This window comes from Geotrypetes seraphini, chromosome 1 (assembly GCF_902459505.1).
Source record: "Geotrypetes seraphini chromosome 1, aGeoSer1.1, whole genome shotgun sequence".
NCBI lineage: Eukaryota > Metazoa > Chordata > Amphibia > Gymnophiona > Dermophiidae > Geotrypetes > Geotrypetes seraphini.
Window position 1 is genome coordinate 272,401,277 of NC_047084.1, and position 20,121 is coordinate 272,421,397.

Genomic DNA, 20,121 nt, shown 5'->3' on the forward strand with positions numbered 1-20,121 from the left:
TGGTAAGAAGCTCTTCCACGGTTTAGTAAAAGGAGCCCATAAATAATATTTTTAAAACTTGCAGTTTGAATTTGTTTGTGTTTTCATAGTGTAGATTTACTTTATTTTGTTTTTAGATTTCAGAATTCCAAGAAAACCATAAAAGGCACTTGTTAACATTCTACAAAGGGCAGGTAAATATAAACATTTGGTTGTAAATCTCAGTATAACAGACAAAAATTGAGTTATATTTTTAATTAATTTATAAGGTATTTAGAATCTTCTCTTGTTGGGTATATTGTGTCCTTAGAAATGCAGCCATTTTCAAAGGGACACTCTTCATCTTTGGAAAGATTTTATTTTGCCTTTATACCAGGAACTCCTGCTGAAGAAGCTCCTCTCCTTTTTGCAGGCTAATGCATAGGAGAGGAGATGGAGATTCTACTTCATTACTTTATGCCTAAGTGCCTTGGACAGATTTGTAATTAAAAAACAGGTTGAAATTGGTTTTCTGCTGCAGATACTCAGGAGTCCGTACTTGAGCAGCAGAAGGGTATCACTTTAAAAACTTGAAACTCCTCCCCTTCTTTAGTGGAGAACAGCACCCTTCTCAGTTTTCCCTTCTGCAAGCGAACTTGGAAGCTGTGTTCTGATCTGCTCTGCTTTTCTTTTGTGTGTTTTTTTTCTGTTGGAATTTTTGAAATTTTTTGTGGTTTTGGTACTTGGAAGTCCCCCTTGCTTGGGGGTACTCCGTCGGGGAAAGGATGCCATCTCTTGTGGGAGGACTGCTGCTCCCAGGCTAATCTCATAGAGTACCTGTGGAGCCAGCCTGCTTTGATTCCTTTCAGGAGCTTGGGGTAACCTTGCTGATTTTATGAGAGGTTTGAGTGCAGGCTGTGTGGCCCCTAATAAGAACCCTTGGGGTATCAAGAAGCCAGCTGCGTAATTTCTCCCGCATCACTGCATGAGGATTCTTGGGGATGGGGATGGCCTGTCCGACCAGTAGCCAGAAGGATTCCTTCAACAGTTGAGATCTGAGCAATTTCTAAGGCAGAAATCCTTTCCCTGCAGCCAAGCTGATTAAGACAAACAGGCACCAGAAGTCACAGTGAGTACTCCCTTTATTCCCTATGGGGAAAATCGGGTGTGGTGGGGGGGAGAGGTCTGTAGTTTTGGGTTTTAGTGGTTTGGGGGGGTTAGTATTATGGTGCAAATTTTTTTTACGGCAACCATCTTGGATTTTTAGTGATCTAATTTAAAACTTAATTTGTCTGCCTCAAAACTGCTTGTTTTTGCAAGTGACAGCCTCTGATGGATACACCAGGCCTTTCCAGTCCTGGATCCTGCTTCGGATGCGCAGAGTTGCTGATTGAGGAGTGGCCGTGTTCCATGTGCCGCTGGACGCAGGAGGAAGGGGCAGGAGTTTCAGGCTCAGCCCTCAGTCAGGCCTTCAATGTCTTGGACCCCTCCAACCCTGGAAACACCGGTTCAAGGGAAAGAGATTCTGATCAAATGAACTGAGCAACAATGGGGCAAAATGCAAGTGCATGGTGGCAGATGCATTTCCTCTTCTTCAGTCTGGAATTACTCATGGAATCTCAGGTCCCCTGCTGCAAGACTTTTCTGACTTTGTCAGCTTATTATGGAAAGCCTATTTAATGGGACCGTGAAGCGCTGCCTTTGGTCGCGCCTAATTTATCTACCTAAGGGGGATTCTTCGCCAAGCTGGTGTTCCCGCCTCATACCACATTATCCCCAGTGTCAGTGACTCTTTGGAACAGGACTGGAATGATTGGAAGTCTCTTTCCATGCCTTTATTAGCTCAGGACTTCTCTGTGACAGTGGACAAATATGAGAACCCTTTCAGGGTTAGTAACCAGGGGGCAGGAGCGGCACTGGTTCACCTTTTCAAATCAGCTTCTGTTTCCCATGTCATTTTTGACACCCTGTCTATGTTCAAACTAGATACCCAGCAGCCCTCTACCTCGCAATGCTCTGTCATGTGCTGCACTAATGTACAGATAAACTTTTTTATCCCAGGACAAGCAGGCAGCATATTCTCACACATGGGTGATGTCACTGACTGAGCCCTGGTACGGACACTTGAAAAGTGAATCACAACTTTTAAGTTTTAGAAAGTTAGTGATCAGCCCGCACTGCGCATGTATGAGTGCCTTCCCGCCCGACGTATGATGTATGTCGCTTTCCCTCAGTTTCTTAGTTTCTGCGGAGCTAAGAAGATGCGTTTCAACGGCCATTGAAAACTTTTTTTGCCTTCCTGCTCTCACGTCAGTGACTTTTTAGTCATTTTCGTATTCTTTTCTTCTTGTTAGTTACTTTGGTTTAAAAAAAAATCTCATTTTTTATCCCTCGCGGGTTTTTGGCCTCTGATTTTGATTTCACCGAGGTGGTCTTCCCTTCGATGTCAAGCCCGCAAACGGGATTTAAGATGTGCGGTCGCTGTGCTCGGCCCATTTCTGTGATTGACCCACATCGCTGGTGTCTCCAGTGTCTATGGCACGAGCACTGTCCAGAATCCTGTACTCGTTCATCACTTCAAAAAAGGACTTTGAAAAACCGCATTCTTCAACAACAACGGTTGTTTGGTGTCGCTATGGAGAGGGAACTGACATTACTACCGCCACCGACGGCACCAAGGCGACACCGCACTCATCGACACCGGCAGAAACATCTCCGGTGTCGCAATCTCCAGTGGGTAAGCCGGCTAAAAAGCCTTCCCCTACCCCATCTGGGACTAATGTCTATGCATCTTTACCTCCTGGCAGAGAAGGTAGAGCAATGGACAAGTTTGGTAAGCGTCTTTACCAGAATGCAATGTTGACCAACAGAGCTGGTAATTATAATTTCCATTTTTCATTTTACCTGAAATGTTTGATCAAACAACTTCCATCTTTTCAAAAGTAGATTCCATCCCATAAGCTATCGAGGTTCCAACAACTCATTGCTTCGCCTTTTCATTTGCAGAAATATATGGTTCGCACTACTTATGATACTTTTGAACTTACATCAGGAGCAGCGGCCATGTCGGTGGCCATGAGGCACTTTGTCTGGCTTCGTGTTTCTGAACTTGATGTAAATCACCAGGACCACTTGGCCAATGCTCCCTGTCCAGGAGATTGGCTTTTTGGTCCATCAATGGATACGACTACTCAAATGCTTTCTGCTCATGAGACCAGATGGGACACTTTGGTTAAATCAAATAAGAAGCCTCAACCGCCCCGTACTTTCAAGCCAGCTTCTTCGTACCAGCGCAGGTTTTCGGCTAAGCCTTCTCCTCTTGCTCCTTCTTAGCCTAGGAAGCAAAAGCAGCAACCACATCAGCAACCTAAATGACAGGCTGCTCAACAAAATCCCACACAGCCTTTTTGATGTGTTTCTCAGGAGCATAGCCACAATGCCCATTCTCCAACCGCTACCTCAACTGGTCGGAGGGCAGCTTCAGCATTACGTAAATCATTGGGAGCTCATCACCACAGATCTCTGGGTTCTAGACATCATTCGTCAGAAGTATGCTCTCCATTTTCATACCCTACCTCTGGATCATCCTCCAAGAGAGTCTATTTCGGACCCAATACAGTCTTCTCTTATTCAGGAGATTCAATCCCTCTTCCTTCTCAATGGTATCGAAGAGGTTCCTTTCAATCAGCAGAGTCAGGGATTCTACTCCCGGTATTTTTTAATCCCGAAAAGGACCAAAGGTATATGACCCATTCTGGATCTCAGAGATCTCAACAAATTTCTAGTCAAAGAGAAATTCCGGATGCTCTCTCTTGCCCTTCTTTATCCACGTCTGGATCAGAATGACTGGCTATGGTCTCTGGATCTCAAAGAAGCCTACATGGGGAGATGGGGGAGCAGACACTGGAAGGAAGTGGGGAGGAGGATAGAGAAGGGAGCAGAAGCTGAAAGGAAGTGGGGAAGGGAAATTGGACTAATGGAGGGAGAGAAAGAGATGTTGGTTGAGTGAGGGAATGAGGACCGGAGGAGAGGAAACATGCAGGAGGCAGAAAAAATTGTTGGACGAGTGGAGGGAAAGGAGGAAGAAATGTTGGACTGAGAGGGAGCCAGAAAGGAGAAGGGGAGAGAGATGTTTCACTGGGGGGAAGAGAAATGACTCAAGGAAGGTAGAGATGCTAGACCAAGGAATGGAAGGGAAGCACGGGGAAGAGAGAGATGCCAGACTGGGAGGAGAGAGGGAAGGAGAGAGATGTTGGACTACTTGGGGGGGGGGGGGAGGGATAGGGGGGGGAGAGATGTCAGACCATAGAAATGGGGAGGAAAGGAAAGAGAAATGCCAGACCATGGGAGAGGAGAGAGATAGGAAGGCAAGACACAGAAAAGTAGATTTTGAGAAGAAAGCAGAAAAATGGAAAAAAAGTTGAATGTTAAAAGTTAATGCCAAAGATGGCTACAGGACAGAAAGAAAAGAAAAACAGTCAATGGATAAGAAGCCCCTGAAAACAGGTAAAAACACAGACAGAAGGAAGTGCAACCAGAAACTGGGAAAAGATGATTAGAAAACTAAAATCACCAGACAAGAAAGGTAGGTAAAATGATTTTATTTTCAATTTAGTGTTTGAAATGTCAGTTTTGAGAATTTATATCGGCTGTGTATTTTGTGTGTATATGAAAAATGAATGGAAGAAATTACATTACAATTAGTAATGGGGTGGGGGTCTGGGGCGGAACTTGGACAGGTCTGGTGGAGCTTCAGGGGGGGAGTTACTCAGTTGATATTTGTTAGACTTCGGGAATACTTGGCTTGAAGAAGTTGAGAAACACTGAGCTACAATACGGACTCCTGTGTATCCACAACAGATTGACATATTAGGTTCTTATCTCAATGTGGGTACTGTTAGGATACACGGGAATCTGTACTACCCTCCTTGTGCAAATTTGTTGTGATTTGCCTGATTTCTGTCTCGGACAGTGCCAGTATCTGTCTTAGGACCTCTTCTTTTGTACCTATGATTAAGGAATGATGTATTTCAGGTACTGGGAAGGTTCCTATTCTCTTTCCTCTTGGTAGGGTCCTATAGCCCTTCCTGGTTACACTTAGCATATTGGCTCTTAATTACTCATGTGAGTGATTTATTGTTCAGTGTTTCTCAATTATTGTTCTATTTTCTAAGTTTCAGAGCAGAATGTGTTTATTGCAGGAGAAGTTCCCCGTGCCTGTCCTTCTCTTTTCTTATGTTTCAGTGGAGATCAATTGCTTTTGTACCAATAAAAGCTGTTTTCCACTGCAGAAGGGGAGGAGTTTCAAGTTCTTAAAGTGATACCCTGCAATTTGTGGGAAATGGGAATCAACAACTCAAGTACAGACTCCTGTGTATTCTAACAGAACCCAGATTATTGAGGTAAGAACCTAATCTGGCATTCCTGAACAATTTTTAGTGGGTGTGTTAACAATTTTTTATTGGCTGTTAGTAAGACAGCCTCCATTTATCCATGAATTAGCTTTTTATCATGGGAATTAATGCTGATTCCCAGGTTAAACATATTATGTTATAAAAAATAAACTATATTAACATTTAGAGATTTCCTCTGTATATATGTTGTATTTAATATTGACTGTAACTAAATCAATTTATTATAACATTTAGATTTCAAAGTTGGAAGAAACACTGAAGAAAGTGACAGACCAGATGCAAGGGTGAGATTAAATTTAATTCTTTGAGATGCAGGAATTGATCTAGTCATTGAGATTGCCTTTTCTGAGTTGAAATTTATTTTTAGAGTAGATTCTTTGTACTGCTACCTTCCTTATCCAACTAGACTAGTTCAGAAAAGTGAGTTAAAGTACTAACCAGCAGATGGAAGCAGAGAAATGCAAAGCTTTCAGTGACATCATCATTTGAATAAGGGGTGGTACAGCACCAAAACCTGCCAGTATTTCTCTGCCTCTAAGCTATTAGTTTGGTGCATCAAGATTCTTCCTTCGCAGGCTGTGACCTGCAGTCAAGAACCTGGCCTAGTGGGCTATTGGGTCATCCAACAGACCTTTGCCCTGGTGGAATGAAGGGATATCTTCCTCAGAACCACAACCCTCATCCCATGTGCTTTGGCTTGGTGAGTCATTGCCTGGTATGGAACCTGTGGGATCATGCCTGTCGGGGTTCTTGATGAGGCTAAGGCATCAGCCAACTCATATCCTTGCTTTGTGTAGTACTAGTTGATGGCAGTTTCATGGGCACATCCAGCAAGTCTTAAGTATTGGGGTAGGGCTGTTTTTACTTCCTGCCTCTTCCTCCCCCCCCTCCCAACTTCCCCCTTGGCCTTCCATTCACTGTCCAATTCCTTTCCCCATTTCCAGAGGCTGAGGTAGCAGGGCTTAAAAAAAAAAAAAAGGTGGAGGAAGTGGCTGGGTGCCCTTTGGGTACCAGATGCTCTGGGGGGTGAATCATATTCCTTGTACTTGGTTGGATCTAAGGTCTGGGGATAGTATTTTTCTCGAGGGGGATGAGTCTCCCCTGGTATGACAGGAGGCAGCAATGCAACAGTGTAGTGCCTCAAAGGCCTCCTAGAGTTTTCAAATTTTATTTGAGATTTGATATACCGCTTAAAAAATTGTCTAAGCTGTTCACAGAATTGTAATCATTAAAATTAAGGGGAAGACATTGACTAATTAGATTAAATTGACATACAGGAGACAAAAGGATTAAGGGGGAAATACAATTTTTAAGAGCAATTTAGCATGGCTGTTCGTCCATGGCTGATGCTGCACTGGGGTTTGCAGTGGTTGTATGGAAGGCCAGTTAGTGGAATGGAATGTTCTCTGGTTTCTCTCCATTGTGTGAGACCACCCCAACAGTATTTTGATGGGCTAAGCACTACGATGGTTGAGGGCCACGCTCTGCAAGATATGCTCCAGCATAGCTGGTTCTTGGCTCTTGGGCAATAGTGCAGTGGTGTGATCTTGGGCTGTTGATCCTGCAGTGGCCACTGGTTTTGGGAGTTGCAGCTGTGTGGACAGGCACACTTAGGCAAGTGGTAGCCTAGGAAAATTAGCCTCTGTTATGGCATTTTGGAAGGGAAGCGAAAGTACCGGGGGTATTCCTGGCCTCTGTTTTGATGTCTTCTATTTCTTTCTCCCTCCTTGGAGCTTCCCGCTGGCATGTCAGAAATCATTTTCAAAGACTGCATGATTTTTTTTCTTTTCAATCTTTTATTTATGCTCCCAAAAAAGTAAAAATAACAGTCAAATAACGCAACCATCACAACATATCCCCTATTCCTCCCCCACACTCATCCCAACCTGAGTCCAGTGTCAGAGTTAAATATTAGAGACAGCTACCAATAGTCATTATTAGCAAAGTTAGCCTCTTTTACCTAATTATTCAGTCAGGACATATGACCTAGCCAACAATACCCGTCTTGTAGCGCAGAAAGCTTTTCGGGACTGGGTGAGGGGTTAAACCCTTTTGTAAAGACTGTAGCTGTTTCAGAAGTCCTGCCTACTTATGGAAAGGGAAAGAATACAAAATACTGAGAACTTCAGTAGGTGACTCAAAGCCTAGTGTCATCAAGAAGGCTTTATATACTCGAATATAAGTCGAGACCCACATTTTTCCCCCCAAAAAGGAGGAAAAATGGTTGACTCGAATATAAGATGGGGGCTTAATATTCAAATGCCATGCCCTGCCAGGATATGCACACAGTGTCCCCTCCCTCATGTCCTCTTCTGCCAGGCTCTGCACTCAGCCCCCCTCCCTGCTAAGTTCTGCACCCAGCCCCGTTCCCTCCCTGCCCTGCAAGGCTCTGAACTCGGCCCCCTTCCCTACCAGGCTCTGCATCCAGCCCCCTGCCCTACCAAGCTCTGAATCAGTCCCCTTCCCTGCCAGGCTCTGAACCCAGTCCCCATCACTCCCTTCCAGGCTCTGCACCCTGTCCCCCCTCCATGCCAAGCTCTGCATCCTCTTCCCCCCTCTAGTTGTCTAGTGTTAGGCCGGGACAGGAGGGATCCCTTCAGTCTCCCTTCCCAGCCGATATTAACAACTTTTTACCCCCCACTCCCCTTCCCCACGTACCTTTTTTCGCATACCTGGTGATCCAGTGGTGTATGGGCAGGAGCAAGCTTTCTGTGCTCCTGCCTCACGCTTAGCCCCTTCTTCTGAACTCACAGCGCACCAGGGCAGGCACGCAGGAGCAAGCTTTTCGAGCTCCTGCCCAGCCCTGCGTCGCTCCCTGAATGGCTGTTGCTAGTTCTCGTGAGGGGAGGGGGGGTAAAAAATTGTTATTGGATGGGAGATGGGAGGGATCCCTCCTGTCCCGGCCTAATGGCAGGCCTGCAGCAAGTCTGGGAGGGTGTCAGGTGGTTACTGGGTGATAACCCGAATATAGGACATGACCCCCCCTTTTTGGGCCATTTTTTTGATCCAAAAATCTCATCCTATATATGAGTATATACGGTACATAGAAGGATGGGATAACACATTGAAAAATGAGACTGTATTGTAATGATGGGCTGCACCTTACCATGGCAGGAAAAAGAATCCTAGGTGAGGAATTCAGACAATATGTTTCTAGTCATTTAAACTAGGAGATGGGGGTGACATATGTATGGTGGTTACTGCCGATGGCCATCCCATTTAAACTAGGAGGTAGGGGGTGACATGTATGGAGGTTACTTCCGATGACCAACCCCAACGAAAAACAAGATATGATGATAATAAAGATGGCACTGAAAACAACAATATTAGCAATTCACTTCCTAGCAATCCAATAGGAAATTAGACAAAACTAAAAAGAGATTGCTATGGAATAGTATCTGGAAAGCAGTGACCACAAATGCTCACAGTCTGAGCAACAAAAATCAGGATCTGCAAGCCCTGATGTTAGAGGCAGACTTAGATATTGTTGCTATCATAGAGACATGGTTCAGTGATTTCCCATGGATAGGACACAAATATACCGAGCTATAATCTTTTTAGGAAGGACAGAGATGGTTGAAAAGGTGGAGGAGTAAAGACCAATAACCAAGTGACTGAAATGCAGGGGGCCTGGGGAAAGGAAGAAGCGATATGGATTGATTTGAAAAGAGAACTTCTATCAATGTGAGTGTTGTCTACAGACCTCCAACTCAATCACAGCAAATTGATAAAGATTTAGTTAACAGCTATCCAAAAATTGGGAAAGAAAGGGAAGGTGCTGTTACTGGGTGATTTCAACTTGCCGTATGCGGACTGGAAAGTTTTGTCTATGGAATCAGAAACAGAAACATGATGGCAGATAAAGGCCAAATGGCCCATCCATTCTACCCATCCACAGTAACCATTGTCTCTTCCTCTCTAAGAGATCCCACATACCTATCCTAGGCAGTAGAGAGATTGTGAATGCCTTTAAAGGGGCTCTGCTCGGACAGATGGTGACAGAATCCACAAGTGAAAAAGCGATACTGGATCTGGTGCTCACAAATGTGTCTCTAATGTCTGATTGGGGGGCCCACCTGGGAAGTAGAAATCATACGGTTTGATATAGCAGCCAAAGTGAAGGGTGGCCACACAAAACTCGAAGTCCTGGATTTCAAACATGTGGACTTTAGTAGTATGGGGGAGTACCTGAAGAAGGAGATTGGATGGGAGGACATAAGTGAAGTGAAAAAACAGTAGTCCAAGTTGAAAGGAGCAATAAAAAGGGTTGCTGACCTTAATGTGAGGAAAATAAATAAAAATAAGAGAAAAAGGAAAACGATATGGTTCTCCAAATTAGTGGCGGAAAAATACAAGCAAAAGAGTTGGCTGAGAGAGATGCATCTGGCAAAAGAGCAAATGGCTAGAAATATTAAAAAAGAAAGCCAAAATATTTTTTGGTATATTAGTGAAAGGAGGAAGACAAAAAATGGAATTACGAAATTGAAAAGGAGGTATGAAGGAGGAGAATGATGAGGAAAAAGTAAATGTGGTAAATACTTCTGTTCGGTATTCACAGAAGAAAATCCTGGAGGAGGACCATGATTGGCTAGCAAAGTTACACCTGAGAATGGAGTGGATACTGTACTTTTCATAGAAGAAAGTGTTTATGAACAGCTTGAATAATTGAAGGTGGACAAAGCTATGGGAACAAATGAGATCATCCCAGGATATTGAAGGAGCTCTGAGAGGTTCTGGCAGATCTTCTTAAAGATTTGTTCAAAAAAATCCTTAGAAACAGGAGAGATTTTGCAGGATTGGAGAAGAGCGGATGTGGTCCCTCTTCACAAAAGTGGTCGCAGAGATGAAACGGGAAACTACATAGTAACAAAGTAAATACCGCCAGATAAAGACCTGAAAGGTCCATCTAGTCTGTCCATTAGTTATACCAATTAAAAATATGATTAAATTAACTTGTATCTTCTTTGATATTTCTGGGTCATAGACTATAAGTCCAGCTGGTATTGTCCTAAATTCAAAAGCTGAAATTGTCATCCAAGCTCACTCCAGCCTATCCAACCATCCTATTTGCAGGATATCTACCATAAAGTCTGGTCAGTAACATTCTCATGTTCCAAGTTAGTAGAGTTCCCATTTATGCCCTCCCCAGCTTATCCAAACAAAACAAAGGATGTGGAAAACCAACAATTTTCAAAAATGTTGTTTTATTTCTTCAGAGAGAGTTAAACACATTATTCACATTTGTGTTTCGCGGACCCAATGTGGGCCATGTTTCGGTAAAACACCTTCCTCAGGGGTCCAGTGGAAAAAGGTTGCTAGCCTTATGGTGACATAAAGCAAGGAGGAAAGATAGTCTGTCAATCAAATCTGAAGAAGTGTAGACACTACTGTAAAACCTCGCTGAAAGCCTATCCTACATCAAATTACACAGACTGTGTAAGTCTGTCCAGTACTGGCCTTGGTTCTTTAATTTACACCCTTCATTTTCTAATTAGAGATCCTTTATGTTTATCCCACACTTTTTTGAATTCCATCACTTCCCTCGGGAGGGCATTCCAGGTGTCTACCACCCTCTCTGTGAAAAATAATTTCCTAACATTGCTCCTGAGTCTTCCTCCCTGCAACCTCAAATTATGCCCTCTAGTTTTACCATTTTTTCTTCTCTGGAAAAAATTTGGTTCTATATTAATACCTTTCGAGTATTTAAACATCTGTATCATATCTTCCCCTGTCCCTTCTCTTCTCCAGAGGTCTTCCAGTCTCTTCTCATACTTCTTTTAGTTCAAACCTCTTACCATTTTTGTTGCCTTCCTCTGGACCGCTTCGAGTCTTTTTATATCCTTCACCAGATACAGCCTCCAAAACTGAACACAATGCTCCCAAGTGTGGCCTCACCAATGACCTATATAGGGGCATCACCACCTCCCTCCTGCTGCTGGTTATTTCTCTTTCTTTACAGCCTAGCATCCTTCTGGCTACAGCCACTGCCTTATCACACTGTTTAGATGCCTTTAGATCCTCAGACACAATCACCCCAAGGTCCCTCTCTCCATCAAGTTTCTACCCCCCAAATGCATCACTGTACATTTCTTCGCGTTGAATTTTAGTTGCCAGATGTTAGACCATTCTTCTAACTTTTTCATGTTTGCCACTTCCTCTGGGCTGTCCACTCTTATAAATCTTGGTATCATTCGCAAAAAGGCTAACCTTACCTTCTAACCCTTCAGCTCTATCAGATGTAAATTGGGAGCACCTAAATTTAAATATGCTAATGCTGGTGTCTGTACAGACACTCAGGTACCCAAGTATCCATTCAGAATAGGTTCTCACCTTATATTACTGGGACACCGTGTTTTAGAATTGCCCACTAAGGGCTCCTTTTACTAAGGTGCACTAGCGTTTTTAGCGCACGCTACATTGCCGTGCGTGCTAACCCCGCGCTATGCGCCAAAAACTAACGCCAGCTCAATGGAGGCATTAGCTTCTAGCACGCGTGTTAAAACCGCTAGCGCAGGAGTTAATTTTAGAGAGAGTTGCTTAGCTTTAGGCAATGGAAAAACACTTAATTGCAATACAGTATTCTAGATTACTAACTAGTGGAAAAGTTTATGCGGCACAATTCAGAGTGCACAGATAATATTGATGTTTTTTGCCACTTGTGCTATATAGAAAGCTAGGTGCCTACTTTTCTTTAATGCATAGACTTAAAGTAGGCACTTTAACCAGAGCCTTATTAGGCACCCTATTAAAAATATTGTTCTTTTAGCATTTTGCCTGGTCCCTGGTTTCTTTTGATCAAGTTACTTTGAAGCCTCCTGTGATCAAGAATGTAGATGCTGTTACTGCTGTTTTCCTCTCTGTCTGCTGAGTACTTTCATTATTGACCAGGTATAAAAGGACTCAAACTGTACTCTTTATCAGCAGCAAATAAGCTTAACTGATCTAAAACAATTTTAAAATTGCATTTGAGTAAAGGGATTTTTTTGTCTGTGTATGCATTCAGTATGAGACCACCTCAGCAAAATACTCGATTGCCAGCTGCAAACCCAAGCAGAAATTCTCTTTCAGGTAAGTGTATTAGTTGAAAATATTGATTGGGCCCTGTGTCTTATTTGTTGGACTGCAGTAACAGAGAAGAGGGATTCCAACGCACACTGCAAAAGATAAATAGCAGAAAGAAGCATCAAGGGCCTCCAAAAGTGAAATAGCCCTAAGTCGCTTGTTATGGTGGCATTTTAGAAGTTTTGCTGATGAGGCGACCCTTTACTAATCAGTCTTCAATGCATTGGATAGCTTTTATTTACCAAGTGAATTTTAATGATTGGCTCCTGACATAGGTGTATATACCAAAATATGTACTGCATGCGATCTTTTAATAAGGAACTTGTTTGTTGGACTGCAATAGAGAAAATCTTGATTTTGACCATCAATAATAATAAAACCCTAGAGCGCGCATGCGCTCTTGAAACTTCGTGATTCCTGGTGCCGTGAGGTGTGCCTCCGTGCTGAATTCGATTTTCGAACACGGAGGCAGGCCAGAACACGGAGTAACTCCTCCCTCGCTGTCACTCACCGCCAAAGGAAGTGGATCCTCTGCGAACTCCAGCCGTCTCCCTCTCGAGCGCTTGGTCCTGTGAGCGCTGCGGCTCCGCTCGTGCTCCTCTCCTCCCGCCTCTCGATTCTGGAACACCATGACGGCGCGGCTGCGGGCGCTGGGCTGGCAGCGGGAGCCACATTCACTCACTGAGAGAGCTGGGACATGGGGAGCCATGACGGGGGGGGGAGGAAGAGGAGGGAGGCGCCCATTGGTCAGGCCAAAGGAACCGGGCGTCGGGCAGCAACTTCCAGCGGCCGCAGCACTCTAAACACGCTGCTTCGCGGCCTTCTACTGCTCTGATTTGCTCTGCCCGACACGGCTGCTTTGGGGGGAGGGGTGTGTTGGGAGGCAGACAGCTTTGCTTGGGGGAGGGGAGACAGAAGGGGGCCATGGAGACACAGGGAGGAACTGGAGGGGGAGAGGGAAAGGGGCCTGCTGTGGGGGAGGGGTGAGCTGAGAGCCAGACAGCTTTGCTTGGGGATGGGGAAGACAGAAGGGGGGCCACAGAGAGACAGTCAGGGAGGAACTGGAGGGGGAGAGGGAAAGGGGGCTGCTTTGGGGTAGGGGTGTGCTGAGAGCCAGACAGCTTTGCTTGGGGGGGGGAAGACAGAAGGGGGGCCATGGAGAGACAGTCAGGGAGGAACTGGAGGGGGAGAGGGAAAGGGGGCTGCTTTGGGGTAGGGATTTGCTGAGAGCCAGACAGCTTTGCTTGGGGGGGGGGAAGACAGAAGGGGGGCCACGGAGAGACATTCAGGGAGGAACTGGAGGGGGAGAGGGAAAGGGGGCTGCTTTGTGGGAGGGGTGTGCTGGGAGGCAGACAGCTTTGCTTGGGGGAGGGGAGACAGAAGGGGGCCACGGAGAGAGAGTCAGGGAGGAACTGGAGGGGGAGAGGGAAAGGGGGCTGCTTTCTAGCACCCGTTAATGTAACGGGCTTAAACACTAGTCCGATATAAAAATTAATAGAGCAGTGATTTTCAAATCTGTCTGGAGGACTACCAGCTAGTTGTGTTTTCAGGATATCCACAGTGAATATCTAATTGAGATATTTGCATGCCCATTACTCCATTTTTTGCAAATATTTCTTATGCATGTTCATTAGATATATCCTGAAAATCTGAATGGATCATGATCCCCCAAGATGAGTTTGAGAACCACGTAGTAGAGGCGAAGCCCCATTTTACATTGAGTGTAAAACTCAGAATTACGATGTCTAGATCGGGTTGTGGTTGACACATTCAGTGGGTTTACAAATATACATGTTGAAAAAATAAACGACACTGACTTGGCAGTTTTCATATGGAGGTGCTGGCACTTGCATGTGGAAATGCAATATCACAACTTTCTCTTGTTTTGTAATTGCCCCCTTTTTCAAGCCTATTTGTATAAGTGCTACTAGTTAAGTAAGAAGGCTGCACTTTTAATGTAGAGGTGAACATAAACTACATGATATTAAAGAAAATGATTTCTTAATCTGTCATGATATGGCAGAAATGAACACTTTAAACTTGGTATGTGTTGAGCAGATATAAAAGCCAGTATGGAAAATTTTTCCCATATATGTATATACTCTGTGTGAATTGGGGAATACACATGTACATTTAAGTCCCACCAAATTAACACAGCCTTGAAATTTCTATATATAGTGGATCTTCATATATAAATAGCATTCTGAAATCACTTTTTATACTTGTGGTTTAGGACTGTACATTAATTAAAACTTAATTGTGTGATTAATTGCATAAAGTGCCCCCTCATATTTCCTCCTGCAGTTTACATAGCAGAGATAAATTCTCAAAACTGACACTTTTCCACCAGAAGGTGTACCGTATTTTCACTCATATACCGCGCACACGGTTATAGCGTGCGGGGAACAGAAATTTATGTAATAAAATTTTAATATAGCGCGCACACGCGTATTCCGCGCATGCTAAAACCTCCTCCCGCCTACTCCGAACCGGCATCCTCCCCCCCCCCCGCTCGCATCACCCCCCCTCCCCCGCGATCCTACATCCCCCCCAGCACCGCAAAGACAACTCTTACCCGATTGGGCACCGGCACCAATGCACAGGATATGCCAGTGCCAGTGCCCGAAGATCCTCCCTCGTTGGGCCTGGCTGGGCTGGGCTCCGGCATTCCCCCTGCGAACCGGCATCCTCCCCCCCCCCACTTGCGTCACCCCCCCCTCCCCCGTGATCCTACATCCCCCCCAACACCGCAAAGACAACTCTTACCCGATTGGGCACCGGCACCAATGCACAGGATGTGCCAGTGCCAGTGCCCGAAGATCCTCCCTCATTGGGCTGGGCTGGGCTGGGCTCCGGCATTCCCCCTGCGAACCGGCATCCTCCCCGGCTCGCGTCACCCCCCCTCCCCCGCGATCCTACATCCCCCCCAGCACTGCAAAGACAACTCTTACCCAATTGGGCACCGGCACCAGCACCAATGCACAGGATGTGCCAGTGCCCGAAGATCCTCCATCGTTGGGTTGGGCTGGGCTGGGCGGTGCGAGAGAGATCCTCCTTCTTCCTGTGCCGGGCTGGACTAGGCTTTGAGCATTTGCGCATGCTCAAAGCCTTCTGGTCTCGCGAAGGCTTTGAGCATGCGCAAATGCTCAAAGCCTAGTCCAGCCCGGCACAGGAAGAAGGAGGATCTCTCTCGCACCGCCCAGCCCAGCCCAACCCAACGAGGGAGGATCTACTGGCACTGGCACATCCTGTGCATTGGTGCTGGTGCCGGTGCCCAATCGGGTAAGAGTTGTCTTTGTGGTGCTGGGGGGATGTAAGATCGCGGGGGAGGAGGGGTGACGCGAGTGGGGGGGAGAGGATGCCGGTTCGCAGGGGGAATGCCGGATCAGAATGAAAAAAAAATTTGTACAACGCGCTCACACGTATAACGCGCATGGTTATGCACGGTTTGTAAAATCGTGTATAACGCGCGCGTTATATGCGTGAAAATACGGTAATTAAGTCTGGTGTAATTTTTCCAATTTCTGGTGATATGTTGAATGGCGACTCCTGTCATTATTAATAAAAGTTTATTGTTACTTGATGAAATTTGACTTTTTGTTCTCATAGACGTCCCAAATAGTATTGTATCATATGATAGAGCTACATGGTTTTCTAATAAACAGTTAATTTGAGACCAAATTGATTTCCAAAAAGCCATGATACAGGGACAAAAGTATAACAAATGATCTCTAGTCCCTGCTTCCAGATTACAATGTAAGCATCTATTAGACTTAGAGCTATCCAACTTTTGTAATATACAAAATGGAAAGAACAATTGCTATACAATAGATTTGGGGGCCATTGATAACTTATTGTAATGATTAGTCACCTTTTTACACTGAAAGTATAATTAGCCTTTTTACACTGAAAGTATAATTATAACTATGGGAAAGGGGGTGGTATATAGTTATAATATAGGTTTAATTAACTCTATGAATATAACACATATATGATATTTTTTGATTACAATATTTGTGAAAAGGTTGGGTGGGGGTGGGAGATTTTTTATATATTTAAGATGACAATTGAAAGAATTTCAAGTGATGTGTATGATTCAATTGATGTAATATTGTGTACTTGAAGTAAGATGAAAAATGAATAAAGAATTGGGGGAAAAAAAAAACCTGACACTTCAGTTCCGGCTAACAGCGATACAGTGAAGATACTTAGCTTTAGCAAGTGTTATCTGAGGACTGCAAGCATATATTATTACATGTGGGCAATGTCATCCATAGGATCCCAGCATGGACACTGTCAAGTGCACCTCGTCTCTTCCCTTCTCTGCCATTCCAAGGCACAATCAACTCTCTCCCCTTATTTTCCTTTCCCTTCCATGGGTACCCTCTCTTCCCTTCCTTGGGTACCCTCTCTCCTCCACTCAGTGCTCACTATTTATTCTCTTCTCTCCCCTGTCACCATCTCCCTTGTTTTTTTTCATCCCTGTTTCCAAAATCTGGCCCACTCAAACATCACCTTACTTCCTCCCCCCCCCCCCCACCACCCAGTCCGCGCCTTCCAGCAAATCTTCCTGTGTTCCTCTCCCTTGCTCACTCTGTGGTTGGGTATCTCTTTCTCTGTCTCTCTCTCTCCTCCCTCCCTCAAGTTTCAAGTTTATTTATAATTTGGTATACCGACCATCACAAGTATCTGGCCGGTTTACAATATTAAAAATTTATAAAACATAAAAAATTGAAATAAAATAATGCAGGTTGTAACCTAGACAGGGACAAAGTTTAGACATGTTAGATACAAGAGGAGCTGGGGGGGGGGAAGAGGAAGATTTTAATTACATCGAAAAATAAGAGGAAGGGAAGAGGAAGGCAGAGAATACAGGAGGAAAGGGAGGTCGCTTCTTAAAAGCAGTTCTCTCTTTTTTTTTTTTTTTTTTTTCCCTTGGAAAGGATTCTTAACTGCAGTTTTCGTATGCATCTTTGAACAGAAATGTTTTGAGGTTGGTTTTAAATTTGGTTAAAGAGTTTTCACGGTGGAGATGTGGTGGCATTGCCAGAGGGGAAGGGTCTGTTGCGGAAAAGATAGTATTTCTGGTATAATAGAGGTCTTTGATTGAGGGAATCATCAGTAAGTTCTGATCGGAAGATCTGAGGGTACTAGATGGGTTATGTGAGATAAGATATTTATCTAAGAAGGCAGGTGAGTGGAGAGCTTAATTTTGAAAACAAGTAGGAGTATTTTGTAAGTTGTTCTATGTGAGACTGGCAACCAATGTGATTGGGTCTCTTTCGCTGTCTCTCTCCTCCCTCCCTAAGTGGTTGGATATCTCTATCTCTCTCTTCCTCCCCCCTTCCTCCCTCTGTGGCTGGGTATCTCTCTCTCTCTCTCCTCCGTCCCTCCTTGGTCGGGTTGGTTGCTCTCTTTCCTTCTCTCCCTCTAACCTTTTATAGCCTGCTGGCAGTGCTTTCGATTAAAGTAGAGAGCACTGCTAGCAGGCTTTCCAGCTCCACAGCTTCTTACAATCTCTTCAGTTCCTGCTACACTGGAATAGCTGATATAGCATCCAATTCAGGTGTAGCAGGGACTGAAAAGACTGCAAGAGAATGGAGCCAGCGAGCCTGCTGGCAGAGAGCTGCTTTAATCGCAGGCACTGTATTCAGGCTATAAAAGGCTTGTTAGAGGGAGGAAGGGGATATAATGGACCATGATGGGTGGCAGCAGGGGCCGGAGCTGAGGTGGCAAGGGGGCATTAACATACGCTAAACATTTGACGCATTAAATGTGCAGCCCTAAAATGCTTGTGTTCCAATATGGTAATCACAAATAAGGCTTCTAAAATAACCCAATTTTCTGTCCACTGGAGGTATTGCACTCTAGTGCCTAAAGAAGTACTGATTGGTGAGTGCTACTGACACAAATTTATGGCTTTCTTTATGAAGTCGTGCAAGTGAGTGCCGCGTGGCAAAAGCCCCGAAGCCCTTTAAATCCCTATGGACTTCAGGGCAGTTACTGCAGCAGTTCAAGCTAATCTGCTTCATAACTGGCCCTTAGCCAGTGAATAGTGGAACTTTTCAGTAGATTTGTATATTAGAGATATAAGTGATCATTATGGGCTGGGCTGGGATCCAAAGGTAAGGATGGAGGTCTATAAAATTTTTTGAAAAAGTTAATATGGAAAGTTGATGTGGTGGTAGGCTCAACACAATTTTTCTTGTTTGCTCTAGCATATCAAACAAAGCAGATGGGCTGTTCTTCATGTACACTTCCTCAAGCGCGCACATCATCCTCTGAAAGGTTTGTGGAAAGTCATTAATTTAAAGAGTTTGATTCATATAAATCAGGGGTGTCCAACCTGTAGCCCGAGGGCCGCATGCAGCCCCGTGAAGTATTTTGTGTGGCCCCGGTCGAGGGCAATGCAGTGTTTTCCTCTGCTGCCCCCAGGTGTTTACCGTCTTACCAGCTCCCTCCTCTGTCTTGCTGCAGCATTTGCGCGGCCCCAGAAACATTTTTTTTCGGCCAGTGCGGCCCAGGGAAGCCAAAAGGTTGGACACCCCTGATATAAATTGTGTCTTTTGGAGGAAGCATAAAATAGAAATTCTTGTACAATCCCACTTTATTCCGAGACCAGTGAGTTATTTCTATATACCCGCCAGGACTTTGTAGAAAGCCTCAAAGACTTAAATTCTACCCCCCTCTTACCTCATCACTGTTCCTGTAGGAATCAGTTTTCCTTTCTACAAGCCAGGCTGTAGGAGCTTGCCTTTTCTGCTCATGTTTTATTTCGTGTAATTTCAGTCTTTGTGTTTGCGGTTTTTGCCCTCTTGCTGCAGAAGTTCACTGCGGGTCAGCTCTAACTGCTGGAGATCACAGACCTTTGGAAAAGTCTGCTTCTGGGGAGGTTCACTGCCTATCAGTACACCCCCTAGACAGCTTGCACATCAGATTGGGGCTCAGAGACTGTTCCCTTTGGAGCTTGCTCACCCCAGGTTCGTCTGCTAGTGGGTCAAGTGCAGGCTGCGTGGTTCCAAGGGGGCATGCCTGGAATCGTAGCCATACTGCATTCCTCCGCCAGTCGTCTGTGTAGTGTGTCCAAGGGTGGTGGAGGTACCCGGCCGTGGAGGTTCAGCCGGTGAAGCAGTCAGAAGACTAGAAGTCTAGCTTTCCAGCTCTTCAAGGCAGAGGATCTCCCTGTGAGCTGTTTAAGCTGTGTCTGAAGTGTTTCCCATTCAGTATATGTGAGTACAGGCTGATAGCCTAATCAGTGATTTTTTTTTTTTTTTTCTGGGGGGAGTCCTGGGTGGTTTCCCTGCATGCCCTACTCCCCTAAAATCCTAAAATCATCATTTTTTAGGGTTCACTGTTGTTTTCCTGGGCTATATAGTAATAATAATAATAACTTAATTTTTATATACCGCAATACTACAAACAGTTCAGAGCGGTTTACAGAGGAAGAGACTGTATACAAACAGTGATATTACAAGAAACTTTCAAAATTACATTAGCATGATAAGATTAATCAGATTTTTCCTAGAAGTGTTTTAGAAGTACATCAAGGCAGAAGTGGTCAGAGAAATTTATCAAAGAAATAAGTTTTGATTGACTTCCTAAAAGTTTGGTAAGAAAGTATGTTCAAGATAAAATTGGTTAAACATTTATTCCATTTGCCTGCTTGGAATGATAGTGTTCTATCAAG

At 44.6% G+C, this 20,121-nt stretch overlaps 1 protein-coding gene across 1 annotated transcript in view; it reads left to right on the forward strand.

Moving 5' to 3' along the window:
* The window catches only part of RNF212 (ring finger protein 212), a 229,374-nt gene that overhangs the window by 98,373 nt on the left and 110,880 nt on the right, over positions 1–20,121 (forward strand). The window contains exons 5-8 of the mRNA XM_033951566.1: positions 117–173; positions 5,607–5,656; positions 12,376–12,440; positions 18,653–18,722. Of these exons, the coding sequence (XP_033807457.1) occupies positions 117–173; positions 5,607–5,656; positions 12,376–12,440; positions 18,653–18,722 (242 nt within the window). The remainder of the gene's footprint in view (positions 1–116; positions 174–5,606; positions 5,657–12,375; positions 12,441–18,652; positions 18,723–20,121) is intronic.